The sequence below is a fragment of the Ursus arctos genome, unplaced genomic scaffold (genome assembly GCF_023065955.2).
Source record: "Ursus arctos isolate Adak ecotype North America unplaced genomic scaffold, UrsArc2.0 scaffold_19, whole genome shotgun sequence".
In the NCBI taxonomy this organism is placed as follows: Eukaryota; Metazoa; Chordata; class Mammalia; order Carnivora; family Ursidae; genus Ursus; species Ursus arctos.
This window is the reverse complement of record NW_026622863.1, coordinates 47,706,977-47,725,062: the sequence shown is the minus strand read 5'-3', so window position 1 is coordinate 47,725,062 and position 18,086 is coordinate 47,706,977. Positions and strand designations below refer to the sequence as shown.

Genomic DNA, 18,086 nt, shown 5'->3' with positions numbered 1-18,086 from the left:
TAACATCTTGCAGCTCTAAACTGACGACAGTCCCCTTAAATCCTCATTAGGTGCAACTTATTGAGCACCCTCTCCGCGCCGGGCGCTGCACAGACTCCCGGTCTGCCACGAGCCCGCCCCCGCGCCCCGGCGGTAGCTACCGTGTCTCCAGGGGTCTTTGGGTTCCACCGCTCCGGACACGATATCCTCGTCGGAGGGGAACGTGACGCGCTTGGCCGCAGCCTTGAGGCGTCCGTCAGCGGGGGACGATGCGGGGCTGGGAGACCGGGCCTCGGCGGGGGCCTCCTCGGCGTCGCCGTCCGCGCCCGGCCCGGGCGGCGCCTCCTGCGGCGGGATCTCCATCGCCGCCGCCGCCGCCTCCTCACGGGGGCCCCGGGGACATGTCCCGGGCCCCGGGCTTGTCTCTCCGGGCCCGCCCGCCGTCCCGGGGCATGGGCTCCGCCGCTGCTTCAAGCGCCGCCTCCGACCGCTCTCCTGGTCGTCGTAGTCGTCGCCGCCGGGAGCTCGAGCGCGCCTCCCCCGAGCCTCGCGCGCGCCTGCTCATTCGCAGCCGCACTTTCGTTAAGAGCCGGTGAGCCCGTCGCGCACTAAGGAAAGCAGAAAATCAATTTAAGCTATTTGCAGGCAGAGTTGTCTCGCGGGTTGCTGAAACGGGTAACAAGAGACAGAAAGAGCCACGGGAAAAAGAAACGTGAGCAGTGAATCTGCAGAGCCGGAACTGCAGAATACGAGGGGCGGGGCGAGGTGGACGCCGTCTCCCGGAGCAGCGCGCAAGCGCGAACCTGAGCCGCCCCCACCCCGCCTCCCCGCCTCAATCTAGATAAGTAACGTTCATACTCGCACACATTCGTCACGAGCTCGGGCAACGGAGAGGGGAATGGAGTTGATAAAAATAAAAACATCTGCTCGGCCGCTAGGCCAACTGATAAGGAGAGAGGCAAAGAGACAGAGAACTTGAAAGGAAAGGCGATAATAGTCATACTGACTATATGAGCACTGGTGATTGATGCTGGCAGACGGATCCTCTGCCTGGAGACGAAGCCTGTGCCTCTTTGCTCCTTACTCTCTAGCCCTCCATTTGCACACAGCAATTTCATCAATAGTTCTCTGTATTCGTTGCGTGAAATACAATTTAAATTAAAAGACTAAAATAAATATAAGCCCATGAGGAGTATCATAGCCCTGATTTTAAAAAATAATAATAAACTGGAAGAGGGAAGAAATGCCAAAACCAAGAGACGAATCTGCCAACCAAAATAATCGGGCGACGGAGCGGGTAGATCACCAAGCCTGGAGCGAACCAGCACGAGCTCAACACCCCCGACCTCCCCTCAATTCAATCGCTTAATATTCGCCTCCGCACTTTCGCCAGGCTTTCCTAGCACATTCAGCAATCGGGGCGGCGGTGGGGCTAAGACTAAAAGGGAGGGGGGATTCGGGGAGGAGCGAGCGACGTCGTTGCCAAGGCAACTCGAGAGCTAGGCCCCGGACTCGCTGAAGGCGGCGTCGCGAACCGACCTATGGGAGCTGAGGCTCTCCGCCTGCCCTATTCAGCATCTCCAGCCGCCGCACTTTCGCCACTGCAGACGAACAAAGCGAATCTCCTCTCTACTTAATGGGCTCCTCACTTACACTCTGAAGTTGATGGGATTACAAAGAGGGCAGCAATGACTTTTTTAAAGCGAATCTGCTGAAAGACAGCTGGTGACGGGGATAAGGGAAGCGAATGATGTGGACGGCCACACAGCTGGAGCGAAACGGAGAGAGGGGGACGCTTCACCCCAACTCCTAGTCCTCAGCCTGGCCTCAGTGGCCGCTGCCGCACAGGGTCCGACCCTTCCGGAGTGGACGGGGAAGCGAACCTGCCGTCTCTAGAGTGAGGTCCCCACCGGTCTAGGGCCGGGCGACCGGGTAACCCAGTGCGAGCCACACCCCTGACTGGGAACACTCCCGCCCACCCGAATAAGAAATCGCGTCCAAATGTCCCAGACCCGGCGTTCAGGTAGCTCCAGCCATTCCTGGACCAAGCCAATCTCCACCTTTATCCGAGTTCCTCGCAGCCCCGTGATGTGTCCTCCTCTTCTTGGCCCAGATCCACCAGATTTAGCTCTTGGCTAAGCCACCCTTCCACTTGCTAAACCAGGCTCCATCCCTGTGTGGTATGCTTTCAACAACAACAACAACAAACAAACACAAATAAACAAAAAACAGGAGGCGAATTTTCCTGGGATAACTGGTTCTTTAGTAGGAGGGGAATATCTTCAAGAAACAATTCCCCACTCTGCAATTTGCCTTCCACCCCCAACCCCATCTTCAGAAACTGGCAAGGCGCCCTATTTTAGAGTTTAGAGTTCTGTGAGGTAGAGCATTCATTTCAACGGACTCTAGAACTCCTGGGGTTGCAGAATTTTACTGACTACACCCTGGAGGTCCCAAGAAGCCAGAGTTGCTTGGAGCTCGGCTCAAAATTCCAAGGGAGTTCCAAACTATGGAGCCCACAACAACCAGGTGTGGAGGGCTGGGGCTGGTGGCTAGGCCCACAGCAGAAGGGTGCACACAGCATCGTCTTTATGGCTTGAAGGTGTATGCAATAATGTCACTACACCGCAGCAGCGCCTCAGCCTGCACACCTATGGGCGTCTGCAGCTGCGACACGTAGAAGTTGGCCACGTCCAGGTCGGTGGCTCCGAAGCGGGCAGTCACGTGCACACCCTCGTGCAATGTGAAGCTCACCTGGTGACCCACCATGGCCAGCAGGCTGCGGAGGTAGCGCTCCCGGAGTGCGGCTCGTGCCTGCTGCTCCTGGGATTCCCGAGACTCTTGAACTACTGCAGACCCCGGGGTTTCGGGACCCTCTGGCGTCAGGGGGGCCCTGCGTCCATCTGGGGCAAAGCCTCGGCTCAAGCCATCCGGGCCCCGGGGGAGCCGGAGCACAGGCACAGGAATGGTCACTGGAGTCTGCATTATCCTGGCTGTCGGGTGAAGAAAGCAAGAAGCCATTACTCAGGGAGCGTGCGACTAGGACAAGAGGCGTCTCTGTCTACCCCACCTCAGCTCGACTTGTCCAAGACCCAGTTCCAGGGGCACCTGGGTGGCTCAGTCGTTAAGCGTCTGCCTTCGGCTCAGGGCGTGATCCCAGGGTTCTGGGATCGAGCCCCGCATCGGGCTCCCTGCTCCGCTGGGAGCCTGCCTCTTCCTCTCCCACTCCCCCTGCTTGTGTTCCCTCTCTTGCTGTGTCTCTCTGTCAAATAAACAAAATCTTAAAAAAAAAGACCCAGTTCCAGATTCTCCTCCTAAACTCTGTGCCCTCTCTCCACCAGTAAGCCCCTCCCCGGGATCTGCTACCACCAATCCTGAGGTCTCCAAGAGCAGGAACTTTTGACTGTTTTTATCACTGTTTGATTCCTAGTCCCTGGCAGTAAGTATCTGCTGAAAAAAAAACTCTAGCCTCCTCTCCTCTCTCACGCTCAGCCCATCCAATCCACAGGGAAATGCTTCTTCCGGATAAATTCCCAGTCACACAGGAGCCGGCTTAAAAGAGCTTCCGGCGGCCAGCTCTGGAAAGATGTGAATATTACAATAAAGATAGTTACACAGGGCGCCTGGCTGGCTCAGTTGGTAAAGCATGTGATTCTTGATCTTGGGGTTGTAAGTTCGAGGCCCACACTGGGTGTAGAGATTACTTCAAAATAAAATCTTAAAAGAAATAAGACAAAAAATGATAGTTAGAGATTATAACCCACTGAATAAAACAGAAATCCGCGAGTCCATACTAATGATAAATAAAAGAGTAAGTGAAGGAGCTAAAATCCAATGGACACTAAAATGTGTGGACGAGTGCTGGGTGGGGGCCAGCGTACCCACAGTCTTCAAGTACTTCCCCACAAAACGGTAACTTTGTAATGGATGAACCTGGACACTGCCTAATGGACACTGCCTTAACTTAGGCATCAAAGCCATCATGTGCAGTAGTGGGACAAATGGACCCCATGTCCCTCCTGAGGTCATAGGCACAGAGGACAGGGCACCACTTCTGTGATATTCCTGCCAAAAATGGATTACCTAAATCTTATCGTGAGGAAACTCAAATTCAGGGACCTTCTATAAAAAAGTGAGCCTGATGGGTGCCTGGGTGACTCAGTGGGTTAAGTGGCTGCCTTCGGCTCAGGTCATGGTCCCAGAGTCCCGGGATGGAGCCCCAACTCGGGCTCCCTGCTCGGCGAGGAATCTGCTTCTCCCTCTCATGCTCGCGCTCTCTCTCAAATAAATAAAATCTTAAAAAAAAAAAAAAAAAAGTGAGTCGAGTTCTTCAAAACCATCAAGGTCATGGGGTGCCTGGCTGGCTCAGTCAGTAGAGCATATGACTCTTGATCTTGGGGTCATTAGTTCGAGTCCCATGTTGGACATAGAGCTTAAAAAAAAATTATTAAGGGACGCCTGGGTGTTTCAGTCGGTTAAGCGTCTGCCTTCGGCTCAGGTCATGATCCCGGGGCCCTAGGACTGAGCCTCGCATCGGGGCTCCTTGCTCAGCGGGGAGCCTGCTTCTCCCTCTCCTTCTGCCTGCCGCTCCCCCTGCTTGTGCTCTCTCTCTGACAAATAAATAAAATCTTTGAAGTGCACTCTCTTTGCCTTTTAAAAAAAAAATCAAGGTCGTAAAAGACAAAGAAATACATAGTTGACCCTTGAACAACATGGGAGTTAGGGCGCGGACCCCCTGCACGGTTGAAAATCCGGGTATAACTTTTGACTCCCCAAAAACATACTAGAGTCAAGGCCAAAGTCCTCGCCACAGCCCTCAGCAGCCCCGCAGGCTCCGGACCCTGCCAGCGCCCTCGTGGCCTGACACACTCCTCTCTACCCCAGCCCCACCGGCCTCCTTGTGGGTCTGCAAGCGCGCCTGGCACCGAAGTCGCTCTCACACCCTTGCATGCGGTTCCCTCTCCGTGTACCTCCTGCCCGCCTTCTCCCAGCATGCCATGTTCAAGTTCCACCCCACGCCCCTTCCAGCCCTCCTCAGCTTCATCGTTCCCCGCAGCACATGGTGCTCTGCTGACATGCTGTGTATGTATCGTTCTGCTTGTGGCCTGTGTCCCCTGCCTCCCCGTGGGCAGCAGCCTTGCTTCTTGCCTTCTGCTGTATCCCCAGCTCCTGGAACCCTGTGTGACAGGGACACAGAGACCCGGCCCCTTAACCATTGCTCCTGCTTGAACGAACACAGTGGAGACTGAGCTCCCAGGCCTGCTTCGCTGGGTGACCTCAACATGTTATCAGGATTCGACAGTTCCTGCAGGATGGGGGGTGCGGGGCCCCGGTTCACAGGAGCTTCTCTATAGAAGTTTGGTTACAATTATTATTAGTATTGCTGTGTGACTGGGGTCAGTTGCTTAACCAGTCTGTGCCTCGCTTTCCCCATCTGTGAAATAGGGATGGTAAGAGGACCCACCCCACAGGCTTGGCCTGGGGACTACATGCACGAACAATCCCACAATGTTCGGCACGTGCCTGGAACACATTAAGCGCCATTGCTACGATGTTAGTTGCCTATAGGGGAGTGCTGGTTCTGTGAACGAGAGAGAGGGCGAGAGAGAGACCTAAGTTTCAGGTAGCTGCACCCCTCTCTGTGGCTCAGTCATCTCTAAAGTGATGACAAATTTTAGGCACCCAGTGTCCCATCCCCGGGCGACTCACGGTTCGGGGGAGATTGAGATGATCCCCCTTCTTGTTAGGCTCTTCCCGTCTCTGCTGCTCGGCTGTGAGCTCCTTGCAAGAAAGGACCCTGCAGAGAAATGCGCCAAGGCGGTGGATGAGGGTGTCTCAGGCTCAGCATTGTTGATATTTGGGGCGGGATCACTCTTGGTCCTGCTGTGGGGGGCTGTCGGGTGCAGAGCTGTAGGATTTTCGCCGCAGCCCTGGCCTCTGCCCACTACACGCCTGTAGCGTTCCCCCACCCCCACCCCAAACTGTGACTCCCAAAATTGTCTCCCACTGGTGAATAGTATGCTATGAGAATTACATCTCAATAAAGTCTTTTTTTTAAGATTTTATTTGGGGGGGGGGCGCCTGGGTGGCTCAGTCGGTTAAGCGTCTGCCTTTGGCTCAGGTCATGACCCCAGGGGTCCTGAGATCAAGTCCCACGTCAAGCCCCTTGCTCAGGAGGGAGCCTGCTTCTCCCTCAACCTGCCACTCCCCCTGCTTGTGTGCTCTCTCTCTCTCTCTCTCTCTGTGCCAAATAAATAAATAATCTTTAAAAAGTAAATAAACAAATAAAAGATTTTATGTATAAGTAATGTCTACACCCAGCGTGGGGCTCGAACTTGAAATCAAGAGTTGCATGCCGTACCGACGGAGTCAGCCAGGCGCCCTCTAAAGCCTTTTCTTTTAAAAGCTCTCCATATATTGGGGTGTCTGGCTGGCTCAGTGGGTAGCGTGAAACTCTCAATCTCAAGGTCGTAAATTCCAGGCCCCTACTGGGGGTAGAGATTACGTAAAACAACATGACATGACATAAAAATACAAAAAGATAAAATAGGTAAAGTGGCTGGACACCCAGGTGGCTCAGTCGGTTAAGTGTCTGCCTTCAGCTCAGGTCATGATCCCAGTGTGCTGGGATCAAGCCCCACGTCCGGCTCCCTGCTCAGCGGGGAGTCTGCTTCTCCCTCTCCCTCTGTCCCCGCCCTTGCTTGTGTGTGCTCTCTCCCTGTCTCTCAGATAAACACATAAGTAAAAATCTTAAAAAAAAAAAAAAATAGGTAAAGTGGCAAGGATTATGTGTGCTTTACCCCAATAAAAATTTTTTAAAAAAATTCAGTGTATACATTCTAAGAAATGATTTCTACAAAAACAAAGCCAAAGCCTCTCCATGTCTGGCCAAGTGTCCCCGGAGGGAACAAAATAAAATCGTCTCTAGGTGAGAACCACTAGTACAGACAAACAGGATTGGGGGGGGGGGATAAAGACAGCTACTCAGCTCCTGAACTTCCTCGCAAGCTCACAGAGAACCAGAGAAATGTAAATGAAAGCTACAGCGCTGTAAGATTCTTCTCCCATTGTGGGATCGAGCCCCACGTCAGGCTCCTCTGCTATGAGCCTGCTTCTTCCTCTCCCACTCCCCCTGCTTGTGTTCCCTCTCTCGCTGGCTGTCTCTCTCTCTGTCAAATAAATAAAATCTTTAAAAAAAAAAAAAAGATTCTTCACCTCCCAGATTGCGGAACACCGCAGGCTGATGAAGCATTGTGTTGGGGCAGCTGCGGAGAAACACCTTCACATCCCTTCGGACTCAAGGTGTGAATGAGGACAGCGTCAAAGGGGGCAGTGCGACAGTATCCACGAGAACCGCGACCGCCGCTGGTCATTCGGGCCCTGAAGAGCCCAGGGCGGGGGACTTTTCACTGTCTGCCTTTGTATGCCTTTTACAGTCCGTGCTATTCAAACTAATCTGTTTTCAAAGATTTTATTTCATTTAAGTCATCTCTACACCCGACGTGGGGCTGGAGCTCACAACCCCGAGATCAAGAGTCACGTGCTCTGCCAACGGAGCCAGCCAGGCGCCGCATCTAAGTAATTTTTAAATTCTAATTTCAAAAAGGAAGGGGGGTATTGTAATGCTCCCATGTCCCTTAAAAAATGTTAGATTCCGGGGCGCCTGGCTGGCTCCGTCGGTTAAGCGTCTGCCTTTGGCTCGGGTTATAATTCCCAGGGTCCTGGGATGGAGCCGCTGCTCAGTGGGGAGCCTGCTTCTCCCTCTCCCCACTCTCCCACCCCCACTTGTGCTCTCTACTCTCTCTCTCTCAAATAAATAGATAAAATCTTTTCTTTTTTTTTTAATGTTAGATTCCTGGGGCGTCTGGCCGGCTCAATTGGTAGAGCGTGTGACTGCTGGACTGCTTAAAACAAAATTTAAAGAAATAAAAGTAAAACTGTTAGAGCCCCCCTCAGGAATCTGAGCTCCCACTCCCCAAACTTTCTGTTCCAGCGCAGACCTTTCCTAGGGACCCACTGCCAAGCCCTACAGACCAGACACCCCCACCGGTGGTCCAGATTGAATCCTTATTAGAAGTTAGCCAATGTTCTCTGTAAACGGCCCGACAGTAAATATGTCAGGCTTTGCGGGCCACAGGGTCTGTCACAACCACTCAACGACGCCATGGTAGCAAGAAAGCAGCCACAGACAGGTACGGAAACGATGAACACGGCTGTTCTCCTTAAAACCTTACTTACTGGGATGCCACAATTTGAATTTTATGTAATTTCATGCGCCCACAAAAATTTCTTGAAGTTTTCCAAGCACTTACAGACGGAAGACCCACCCTTGGCTGGTGGGCCATACCAGACCAGGAGGCAGGCCACAGCTTACCCCGCCGCAGAGAGGAGGAAGGTGTGGATTCGGGGAGCCCTGCGGTTCTTAGCTCTCCCGGATTCACTACGAGGGATGTGGGCAGGTCACGGCGACTCTACAGGCAGCCTCCCTGCTCCAGTTCTTCATCTGTGAAATGGAGAAATTAAAACAAAAAGACCTCCTGGGGTTTCTGGGAGAGGGAGAATCTCTCAGGGTGATCAGGCAGTCGGTGATCGCAGAGGCGAAGGACATCCCACAGTGTCCTGGACCCCTCCTCGCTGTCCCTGCCTCCCATATTCAACCCATCAGCAAGGCCCGTCAGCTCCACCTCCGAAGTCATATCCAGAACCCAGGAACTTTTCACCCCCTGCCCCACTCTGCCTCCTCCTCCATCCGGCCACCATCCCCTGGCCCTGGGACTGCACCAGTCTCCTCCCCAGTGGGCCCCCAGCTTCTGGCTTCACCCTACAGTCTGTTCCCTACACAGACACAGCTGTCAGAGGGATCCTGCTAGAACTAAGTCCCAGCACACCCCTCCCCTGCTCAGAGCCCCGCCCCATGGCTCCCACCTGCCCAAGAGCAAAAAGCCCAAGTCCTCACAGTGGCCACGAGACCCCTATCGCCTCTCTGACCTCATATCCCGCCCTTCCACCCTTGCCTCCCTGCTCTGGTCCTTGAACATATCAAGCACATTCTTGCCCGGAACCCTCTTCCAGATGGGATTCTTATATTTCCGGATCCATGGCTCACCTTCCTCCCTCTCTGCACTCAGGTCACTGCTCAAACATCACCTTTACAGGGAGGGACACAGGAGCCCCTTCCCCCTGCATTCTCTTGTGTCCAGGGCACTATCCCCTCCTGACAATACGCATTTACTTGTTTACCTGTGTGCTGTCTGTTCTGCCACAGAACACACGACATTGAGAGAAAGGCCATGTCCAATTATTTCCCAACTCAACCCCCAGCCCCACCCCCGAGCCAGGCAAACAGGGGGAGCTCGGTAAATATTTGTTGAAGGAATGAAAAGATTCACCCATCCCCATTATCCAAGTGCCTGCTCGGTGTCCAGCCCACCCGGGGCGGTGCTGGGGACACAGCCGTGAGTGAACCAACCCGCCCCTGCCCTCACAGTTCAGCGGGTGCCACAGACCTGTCTCTAGACCGGGCTGACCCAGAGTGGGCAGGGCTGGCAGGAAGGAGGCTGGGGGCCTCAGGTGCCCAGAGGGGCTGCCTGGCCCAGTCTGGGGGCAAGAGATAGCTGGCCAGTGCAGACCTAAATGGAATAAGGAGTCAGAGAGATCTGGGGGAAGTACGTTCCAGTCAGTAGGAACAGCAAATGCAAAGCCCATGGCAAGGAGGCCAGTGTGGAGGACGGGGAGCAGGGGCAGATGGTGCAGGGAGGGGTCTTGAAGACCTGGCTCTCCACTCTGAGTGAGACGGGAGCAGAGGAGGGACAGGATGTGACTTGGATTTTCACATGATCCCTCTGCCTGCTGCATGGGGACAGTGGACTGTGAGGGATAGAGGGAGAAGCAGGGAGCCCAGTGAGGAAGCCACCATGGTGGCCCAGGCCGGTGGAGGGTGATGGTGCCTGGGACAAAGCTGAGGGCCGCACAGGTGGGGGAAAGTGGTCAGATTAGGATTTATTTTGAAGGTTGAGAGCCCTCACTATTTGCTGATGGACTCAGGGGAGAAACAAGGCTGACTCTCAGGGCTTTCTCCGCTGGGGAAGACCACAGTACAGGCGATTTATGGGATATATTCATTTTCTTCTTTTTTCTTTTGTGTTTTTATTTTAATTCCTTTAGTTAATACACACTGTTATATTAGTTTCAGGTGTACAATATGCATTTTCTTTATTTGATCACTACCACTGCGAATGGGATTCAGGGATACACACATTTTCTAACTTATCTGACCGCTGGAGTCCAAGCTTAGTCAAGAATCATCAGCCCCCAGGGCTCTCATGCAACCTGGGTTAACACTCGAGTGATGTAAGAGAAACACCCTAGTCTCTAGGGCTAGTACTAAATAAAGGATTGATGGGAATTAATCAAATGGCCCCAAATGATGTTAAATCCCTGGATAAAACAAAAAAGTAGGGGCAGACGAGTATACAGACTTGCTTTCTCCATTAGGGGAGAACTAAAGGGGACTGGGTCAGGCTACACGATCCCCATTTTCCTGAGGAGGAAACTGGAACTGGAAAATGCCAAATCATTTACTGGGTGCAATCTGGCTGAGTGGCAGGAAAAGGGAGCAAACCCAGGTCAGTCCGACAATGGATCGGGCCCATCACCCGCGCTCCCTGCAGGACTGATTTGTTTTCAGCCGGCACAGAACGGCCACCGGAGGTTCTGGAACCAAGGTATGATCTGATGCAAAACTGGTTTAGGAAAGGTCCCACAGGGTGTGCCCAACAAGGCAAAAGCAGGCATTATCCATGCTCCCTGGTGACCAGGCTCCAGAATCCTTTATCTTTTCAGTCTCCAAACCAAGGATTTCCTGCGGGATGATTTCAGAAAAATGTCCAAACCCATCCCCCTCACGACTTGAAAAACGATTTGCATAAAGACTCCAGAGCCCATCACTTGGGTCGTGGGCAAGGGCAGGAGACTCGCAGACCTCCCTTCTAGGGGCCTCGGCGCTGACTTCCAAGAAAATGGCAATGGATCCGTTCAGTGCACATTTAGCTAACCCTTCTGTTGCCAGGGCAGGGAACTAGCTGAGTTACCAGGTTCCCAGAGAAGAGCCCAGACCCCGGCCCATGAACCAAGGTGTCCACCCCCCCCCCTCCAGCGCGGAGTCCTTTCCCTCCCCTCTGCCCCCTGGGCCGGTCAGTTTCCTGTCAATTCCACCCTGGCCACCCACAGCTAGCCTTTTCTTATCCTAAGTAGGTCCTCCCGGCCCCCAGGCGTCCACTCCCCGCTCCGCCCGGGCTGGGTGTCCTCCCGACTCAGATCGGGCAAGCGATTCGGTCCCACCAAGGCGGGGCGTCAGGCTTGCGGCCGCGGTCACTGTCATACCCGTTGTCGCTATCATCTTCCCGAGGCGGAGCCCTGGGCGCTGCCCCGGCTCCTCACCCCGCCGACCCGGGCGCGGGAACGTCCCCGACCCGAGTCCCCGGTGCGGGCGCTCGGTGGCGGGGGGGCGGGGGGGGAGAACGGGACCCGAACGTCCCCCACGGCCGGCGTGGCAGGCGCGGACCGGCCCCTTTCCCGCCACTCCAGGCTTCGCACGCGCGCGGGCGCCCGGCCGCGGGAGAGGGAATTAATTGTCCTGTGCTCGCGCCCCGCCACCGACACCCCGCACTCACCGAGGTCCGCGGCGGCTGGCGCTCCCACTTCCGCCGGCGCCCCGGCTGCAGAGGCCCGGGCGGGCCCCGAGCCGCCCCGCCTGGGTTCCGCCCGCGCCGCCGCCCGCCCGCCGCCCCACGTGGTGGCGGGCGGGCTCTCGGGCTCGGAAGCCTGCGCTGCCCGGCGTCCCACCCCGCCCGCGCCTGGGCCCGGCGCTTCCATCCCGACTGGGATGCCCGCTTTACGGAAGAAGAAATCGAGGTCCAGAGAGGGGAAGACGTCCTGCCGGCTGGGTTATGCACGAGCCTGGTGTCTGCACCCCCATTCCCCTACACGTGCACACTGCCACCCTTCCCTTGCAGTCCAAACCCCAGCTCCCGTTCTTGAAACCTTGCGCCGCCACACAGCAGGACAAAGGCTTGGTGAGAGGGGCAGCTGGGATGGACCCGGGGTGGTGGTTCTGTCTTGCAGACCTCCCCGCAGCACACACACCCCGCGCCCGCACCCCCCTTTTTACAAAGGAGGAAACAGGCCTTGAAGTATGGAATGTCTGGCCTGAGGTGCTAGGGAGCCTTGCTCCTCTGGGTTCAGCCAGAATTCCCTTCTTCCACACTTTTTCAGTAAGGCGGAGGCTGCGTGGGCCTCTGAACCCCACCGGGTCCCCAAGGCCTGGTGCCTGGCACACAGGCCCTCTGCCCTCTCTGTTGAAAGACTGCAGAGCAAGGAGCTCAATAGACATCTGTTAACCAAACTGTGAACGGGTAGGGGCTCTGTGGACACGGCTGACTGGACTCCTGCCCTCTTGGAGCCTACATTCTAGGAGGACCTGGATGGGCCAGATATAGGGTCTCCATGAGCAAAGACAATCAACAAGACCCTTCAGGGTTTGTGATGAGTGATATAAAAGGAACAGAATAAGGGTCACGGTGGCAGAGGTGGGGGAGCTCCTTTAACTGGGTGGTCAAAGGAGGTGGCCGTGAAGAAGCCCCCCTAGGTAACAGATGGGGAAGCGGAGGGCCAGGAAAGAGGGGAGGACAGATGGAGGTCATGGTTGTGAGGCCTTCAGCAGGGTGGGGCTACATTAGATACAGTGGTCAGGGAGGTCCTCTGCTCTCCCGAGGACAATTGGGCTCAGCCCTGAATAACAATATGAAGAACCTTCTGGCCTGGAGCAGTACTCTGGGGAGATTAGCATGTAAAATTCACTCGGAGCTGGGCTGGGGACGCCGGGGAGGACAGACCCTGGCCCTGATGGGGGTGGGGAGGGAAGAGAGGACAGTCAACAAATAGGTCTACGTTATGATGTGGCCGGTGCCAGGAAGAAAAAGAAACTCGTAAGGGTTGGAGGGTGGGGCAGGGTGTCAATGCCACTTCAAACAGCGATCAGAATGAGCTGCTTTGCGGAGGGAAGTTCAAGGAGGCCCGAGTGGAGGGGGGGGTGAGACAGTTGCCTGCTTGGTTTTAATGGTGATTCCAGACCAGAGGAGATCTGTACAATCACAACCCTCCTTGCCTTAAACCACCCCTCAAGGCTCTGGTCTCGGGAAACCAAAGACTTTAAAGTGGTCAAAAGACCCTCTTGGGTCTGACCTCATTTTCTCACAAAACTCAATCACCCACTCCTCTCCCCAAGCCCTTCCCCCTTCCTTGTTATTCTCCAACACACAAGGCTGGCTGGCCCCCTCACCTGCCTCTGCCCTGGAGAAAGCTGAGCCCCCCCACCCCCACCCCCAGCAACCCTGTCCCTTTATAACTCCTCCCAGCTTTATTTTGCCGCATTGCACTTGTCATCCTGGAAGGCATTTTAAGTTTTGCAGTTATCTTGTTCAGAGTCTGTCTCCCCAACAAATAAAATGCATGAGGCCGGGGATTATTTTGTCTTGTTCACTGCGGTACCCTCAGTGCTTAGAACAGAACCCAGTGCACAGTAAATGCTCAATAAATGCTTGCCCACTGAATTTTTATTGTAAGGCATTTAATGAAATAGTCCTGATTACTCATAGGCGCCTAGCGAGAAACGTGGCCCCTACTGTTCCCTCTCGCGGGGGTGGGTGTGGGCACCCTGTGCCTCAGTTACACCGGCCCTAGGGGATCAGGAATAGCTGTTTGTGTGCGTGGTCGTGTGACCTCGGCGTCATTAAGGTTTGGCCCCTAAGAAAATGCAGTGGGCTCGGCTTTGATCGAGTTTGGCCGCAGCCCGGGGCCCCTACGGGGCCGCCCCGTCCTCTCCCGTCAGGCCCCGCCCCGGGGGGCGGAGCTACGGGCCGGGCCAGCACGTGTAAGAGTTCGCGGCGGGTCGCCGCAGTCACTCACCTGAGCGCCTCGGACTGAGCGCGCACGGCCCGCGCGTCCTCCGCCCGCCCGCCAGCCCGCCCGGCCGTCGACCCATGTCCCGCCGCAAGGCCGGCTGCACGCCCCGCCGAGTAGACCCCGCGCCCGCCTCCAGCACAGACGACGAGATGGAGATGCCGGACCTCGTCATCGAAGTGAAGCCCGAACCAGACGCGCGGCCCCTACAGGCCCCGGAGCTGGGGCCCTTCTCCCCGAAGGAAGTGCCCGCGCCGGGGCGGTTCGAGGGCGAACCCCGCCACTCCCCCGGCCCCGTGCCCGCCGGGAGCCCTCTCCACGCCCTGGGCGCGCGGAACCAGTGGGCGCTGTGGACGCCACTGATCGTGAACCCTCGCGGTGAGCGCCCCCTGCCCCTGCCCCGCCTCCCTTCCCCTTTACCCGGTAGGGGCGGGGGGCGGGGGGACGCCCTCCTCCAGGCACCGACCCCCGGCCCCCGGCCCTGCAGTATTTCTGTTGACTGGTTCTGGCCTCCAGCCCCGACTCTGACCTTCGGGTTTTCCCTCTCCCTCGGAACCCCCAGCCCCCATCCTGCCCCACCCCACGCTTACCACCCGCTTCCTCCCAGCAGACCGCCAGCCCTGGACCGACAAACACCCAGATCTGTTGACCTGCGGCCGTTGCCTGCAGACCTTTCCGTTGGAGGCCATCACTGCTTTCATGGACCACAAGAAGGTGGACTGTCAGCTTTTCAGAGGCCCCAGCCCCTGCCAGGGCTCAGGTGAGTCAAGCCGGGATGCAGTCCCCCTCTCAAGTTCAAGGGCCCGGCTTCCTGTGGGAGAAGGGGCTGAGCTGGACAGGCGGGGCAGTGAGCACTACTTCCCCTTTCTCGCTCCCCAGCGGGTGCAGCCTAGGCGTGGCCAGGGCCTGCCCTGTCCTAGGGCTGGGACTAGTGGTGAGGGGGGTGGGTGGGGGCCGGGGCTGGGCCTGTAGGAGGGCCGCCCACAGGGTGTGGCCAGCCCCTGAAGACTGGTCTGGGGATTTGCCGCACACACACACACACACACCCCCAATCTGGTTTCACTTCTCCTTCCCCTTGGCCAGAAATAACTGGCCAGGTGGCTGGACCAGTGTGGCAGTAGGGGGACCTCTGGGGAGGGCAGCAACCTGGGGGAGGGGAAGCTGAGGCCAGCTGGAAGCCTGGCATGGCCACCCCCGCCCACCTCTTGAATGCTTCTGATTGAGGTGCTGGTGCGTTTGCTTGGAGGCAGGCAAGGGGCTTCTGGCTTCCCTCTCTGATGGAATCTCCCAGCCCTGCGCGCTGGGAAGCCCCTGGTTTGGGCCAGGTCCTGGGTGTCTGGACACCTGGGTTCCTCCTCTTGGGAGGGAATGAAAGCCCTTGACACGGTGCTAGACTCACGGGGAGCTTTTGGCCACCGCAGGCCAAGGCTCCTCCAGACCTGCACATTTCCATCCCCTGGCCCGAGTGTTCCTAGGATTTTTGAGAGATGGAATTGTATTTAGGCCTGGATGGGTCCTATAGTGGGGGAGGGGAAGGAGGGACTGTGAATTAGCTGTAGACTTGAAGCCAGCAGGTGGTCTGGTGGCCCAGGGAGGGGCCTTGATGGAATCACTGAACACTCCCAGGTGCTTGGACTTGGAGCAGTGTGGGCACCTCAGCCACGTGGGCTCAGCTCGTGTTTACTGTGGGCTGGCATGTATCCAAACTCCCAGTTCTTCTCCATTCGAGGTCACAACAGCCCTAAAAGGGAGAGGATCCCCGGGATCCCCATATTCCATCGAATGAGAATACTGAGGGCCAGACAGGAGTGTTTCTCGTCCAGCACTCCCAGGGAGCCAGCTGGAACAGGCTGACGCTCTCCAGCCCCCATCTGTGCTCCTGACCCTGGTGTTGGATCAGGAAGGCCACCCCCGTCCCAGACTGTCTAGAATCGGAAAAGTAAAGGCAAGTACTTTACTGATAGTACCTGGAGGGTCTAGAGAAACATCCAATTTGAAGGACTTTTAATTTGGGGTCCATGGGGGGGGTACCTAACTCACTGCCCCACCCCACCTCTAGGTGGCTGCCTCAGCACTTAGGCCTTGGCCCCCTCTTCTGTAAGGCAGGGAATAGGAGACCATGCGTAGAACCCATGAACTTGGAGCCTGGCACAGAAACCCACTCAGTAATCAAGCCAACAGTCTTTTTTGAAAGTGTCTCGCACTCCCCAGGTTTCTAGATTGAAACCCCAATTCTACCCTTCCAGGCTTGTGACCTTGGAGAAGTGTGTCTGCCTCAGTTTCCCCATCTGGAAAACAGAGCTCTTGTTTCTTATCTAGGTGGGAAGTAGAGTGAGCGGGGGCATGGCCCGGTGCCCAGCACCCGGAATTTGGTCATGTCTCCAGTAAGGCCTTCCTGACCCTACCCACTCCCCCCGCATAGAAAATAGCGCTCCTCCCATCCCTTGCTCTGCTTTCCCTTTTTTCTGGAAGATTCTCAGACACAAAAAGAATCTCCAGGTATTCATCATCCACTCCAGATTTTCCTTCCCTGTCCGTCCACCCACTTCTGTGCCTCGGCTTCTGAGGACGGAGTTTGGGTGTGCACCTGCCACGTGTTCCCAGCCCCTGGAACAGGGCCTTTCGCGCAGAAGGCGACCAGCTGGCAGGTGTGAGCTGCGACTCCTGTTCTTCCATCTCCCTAACGCCCGGCCCTTCTCTCCACAGAACGCAAGGACCCCAAGGCCCTGAGCTGCTTCCGCTGCGGGAGACAGTTCACGGGGGCCTGGAAGCTGCTGCGCCACGCCCAGTGGGACCACGGACTATCCATCTACCAGACGGAACCCGAGGCCCCCGAGGCCCCGCTGCTCGGCCTGGCGGAGGTGGCCGCCGCCGTGTCCGCGGTCATGGGGCCGGAAGCGGAGGCCAAGGGCGTCCGGATGAGCGTCCTCCCCCGGCGGAGCCCCACCTGCCCCGTGTGCGCCAAGACCCTGAGCTCCTTCAGTAATCTCAAAGTGCACATGCGCTCGCACACCGGCGAGCGGCCCTACGCCTGTGACCAGTGTCCCTATACGTGCACCCAGAGCAGCAAGCTCAACCGGCACAAGAAGACCCACCGGCAGCCGCGGCCTCAGAGCCCCTGCAGGGCCGAGGCCAGTCAGGAACAGGCCTCTGCCGCCCCTCCCGAGCCGGCCGCCCATGCCGCGGCGCCGGCCAGCACCCTCGCATGCAGCAGCGGGGAGGGCGCCGGAGCCGCGGCCACGGCGGGCGTCCAGGAACCTGGGGCTCCTGGCGGCGGGGCTCAGGTAGGCCCCGGCGGGGCCAGCTGGGGACCTACCCCCAAGGAACAGAGAACTGAACCTGCCAAGGGCCCGACGTCCCCCAAGAAGCTGCCCAAGCCGGTGGGCAAGAGCCGCGGGCCCGGGGGCAGCTGTGAGTTCTGCGGGAAGCACTTCACCAACAGCAGCAACCTGACGGTGCACCGGCGCTCGCACACGGGCGAGCGGCCCTACACCTGCGAGCTCTGCTCCTACGCCTGCGCGCAGAGCAGCAAGCTTAACCGCCACCGCCGCATGCACGGCCTGGGGCCCGGCAGCACCCGCTTCGAGTGTCCCCACTGCTGCGTGCCCTTCGGCCTGCGCGCCACCCTGGACAAACACCTGCGGCAGAAGCACCCCGAGGTGGGCGGGGAGGCCTGAGCCGCCGGGGTGCCCTCCCTGCCGTTCCTGGTACCGTGGGGACCGCTGCCGGCCGATCTCCTTGTCCTTCCTCTGCTGCGAGTAAATGCTCCCGCCTAGTTACACACGTTTGGACTCTGGCTTTCTTGGGGTGTCGGAGGTGGGGCGGGTGGCTTCCCTCCTTGGGGTGGACGGCTGGACAGACCGGTTTGGAGTGAGGGGGTGAGGGGAAAGGCCAGCCCCCAGTGCCCCGGGCACAGCAAGACTGGCACAGAAAGCTGTGCTCCCGGTTCCCAATGTGGGCGAGGCCAGGGCAGGGGCCGAGGCGAGGGTGGGGAGAAGCCTGGACCTGTCACCAGAGGCCCCTGGGCAAAGTCCTGGCCCATCCTCCACAGCTGGGTGCCGGGCCCTTCCCCACCGAGAGGCCCCTGCCCTTGCCGAGGTGCGGCAGCGCCGCTGAACCAGGAGCCGCCACCCGGACACCCACATGGG

The 18,086-nt window shown here is 57.3% G+C and overlaps 3 protein-coding genes across 10 annotated transcripts in view; 1 reads left to right on the top strand and 2 right to left on the bottom strand.

Moving 5' to 3' along the window:
- The window catches only part of PPP1R37 (protein phosphatase 1 regulatory subunit 37), a 39,630-nt gene extending 39,101 nt beyond the window's left edge, over window positions 1–529 (bottom strand). The window contains exon 1 of the mRNA XM_026482070.4: window positions 141–529. Within this exon, the coding sequence (XP_026337855.1) occupies window positions 141–342 (202 nt within the window). The 5' untranslated portion in view covers window positions 343–529. The remainder of the gene's footprint in view (window positions 1–140) is intronic.
- Window positions 530–2,219: 1,690 nt separating this feature from the next.
- Window positions 2,220–14,787, bottom strand: GEMIN7 (gem nuclear organelle associated protein 7). 8 transcript variants are annotated; one of them, XM_048224052.2, is made up of 5 exons: window positions 14,589–14,787; window positions 8,354–8,482; window positions 5,689–5,776; window positions 3,594–3,696; window positions 2,220–2,972 (listed from the first exon to the last, which is right to left on the bottom strand). In XM_048224052.2, exons 4-5 carry the CDS (start codon window positions 3,625–3,627, stop codon window positions 2,569–2,571), a joined length of 438 nt encoding a protein of 145 aa, XP_048080009.1. In that variant the 5' UTR covers window positions 3,628–3,696; window positions 5,689–5,776; window positions 8,354–8,482; window positions 14,589–14,787; the 3' UTR covers window positions 2,220–2,568. The 8 variants fall into 8 exon arrangements, with proteins under 8 accessions (XP_048080009.1, XP_057170495.1, XP_048080010.1 ...); XM_057314512.1 differs by having other exon boundaries at window positions 14,610–14,787; XM_048224053.2 differs by lacking the exon at window positions 14,589–14,787 and adding an exon at window positions 11,652–11,746 and having other exon boundaries at window positions 8,292–8,482.
- On the top strand, window positions 13,950–17,709 carry ZNF296 (zinc finger protein 296). Its single transcript, XM_026482073.4, has 3 exons — window positions 13,950–14,316; window positions 14,549–14,698; window positions 16,645–17,709. Exons 1-3 carry the CDS (start codon window positions 14,019–14,021, stop codon window positions 17,613–17,615), a joined length of 1,419 nt encoding a protein of 472 aa, XP_026337858.2. The 5' UTR covers window positions 13,950–14,018; the 3' UTR covers window positions 17,616–17,709.
- The last annotated feature ends 377 nt before the right edge of the window (window positions 17,710–18,086 follow it).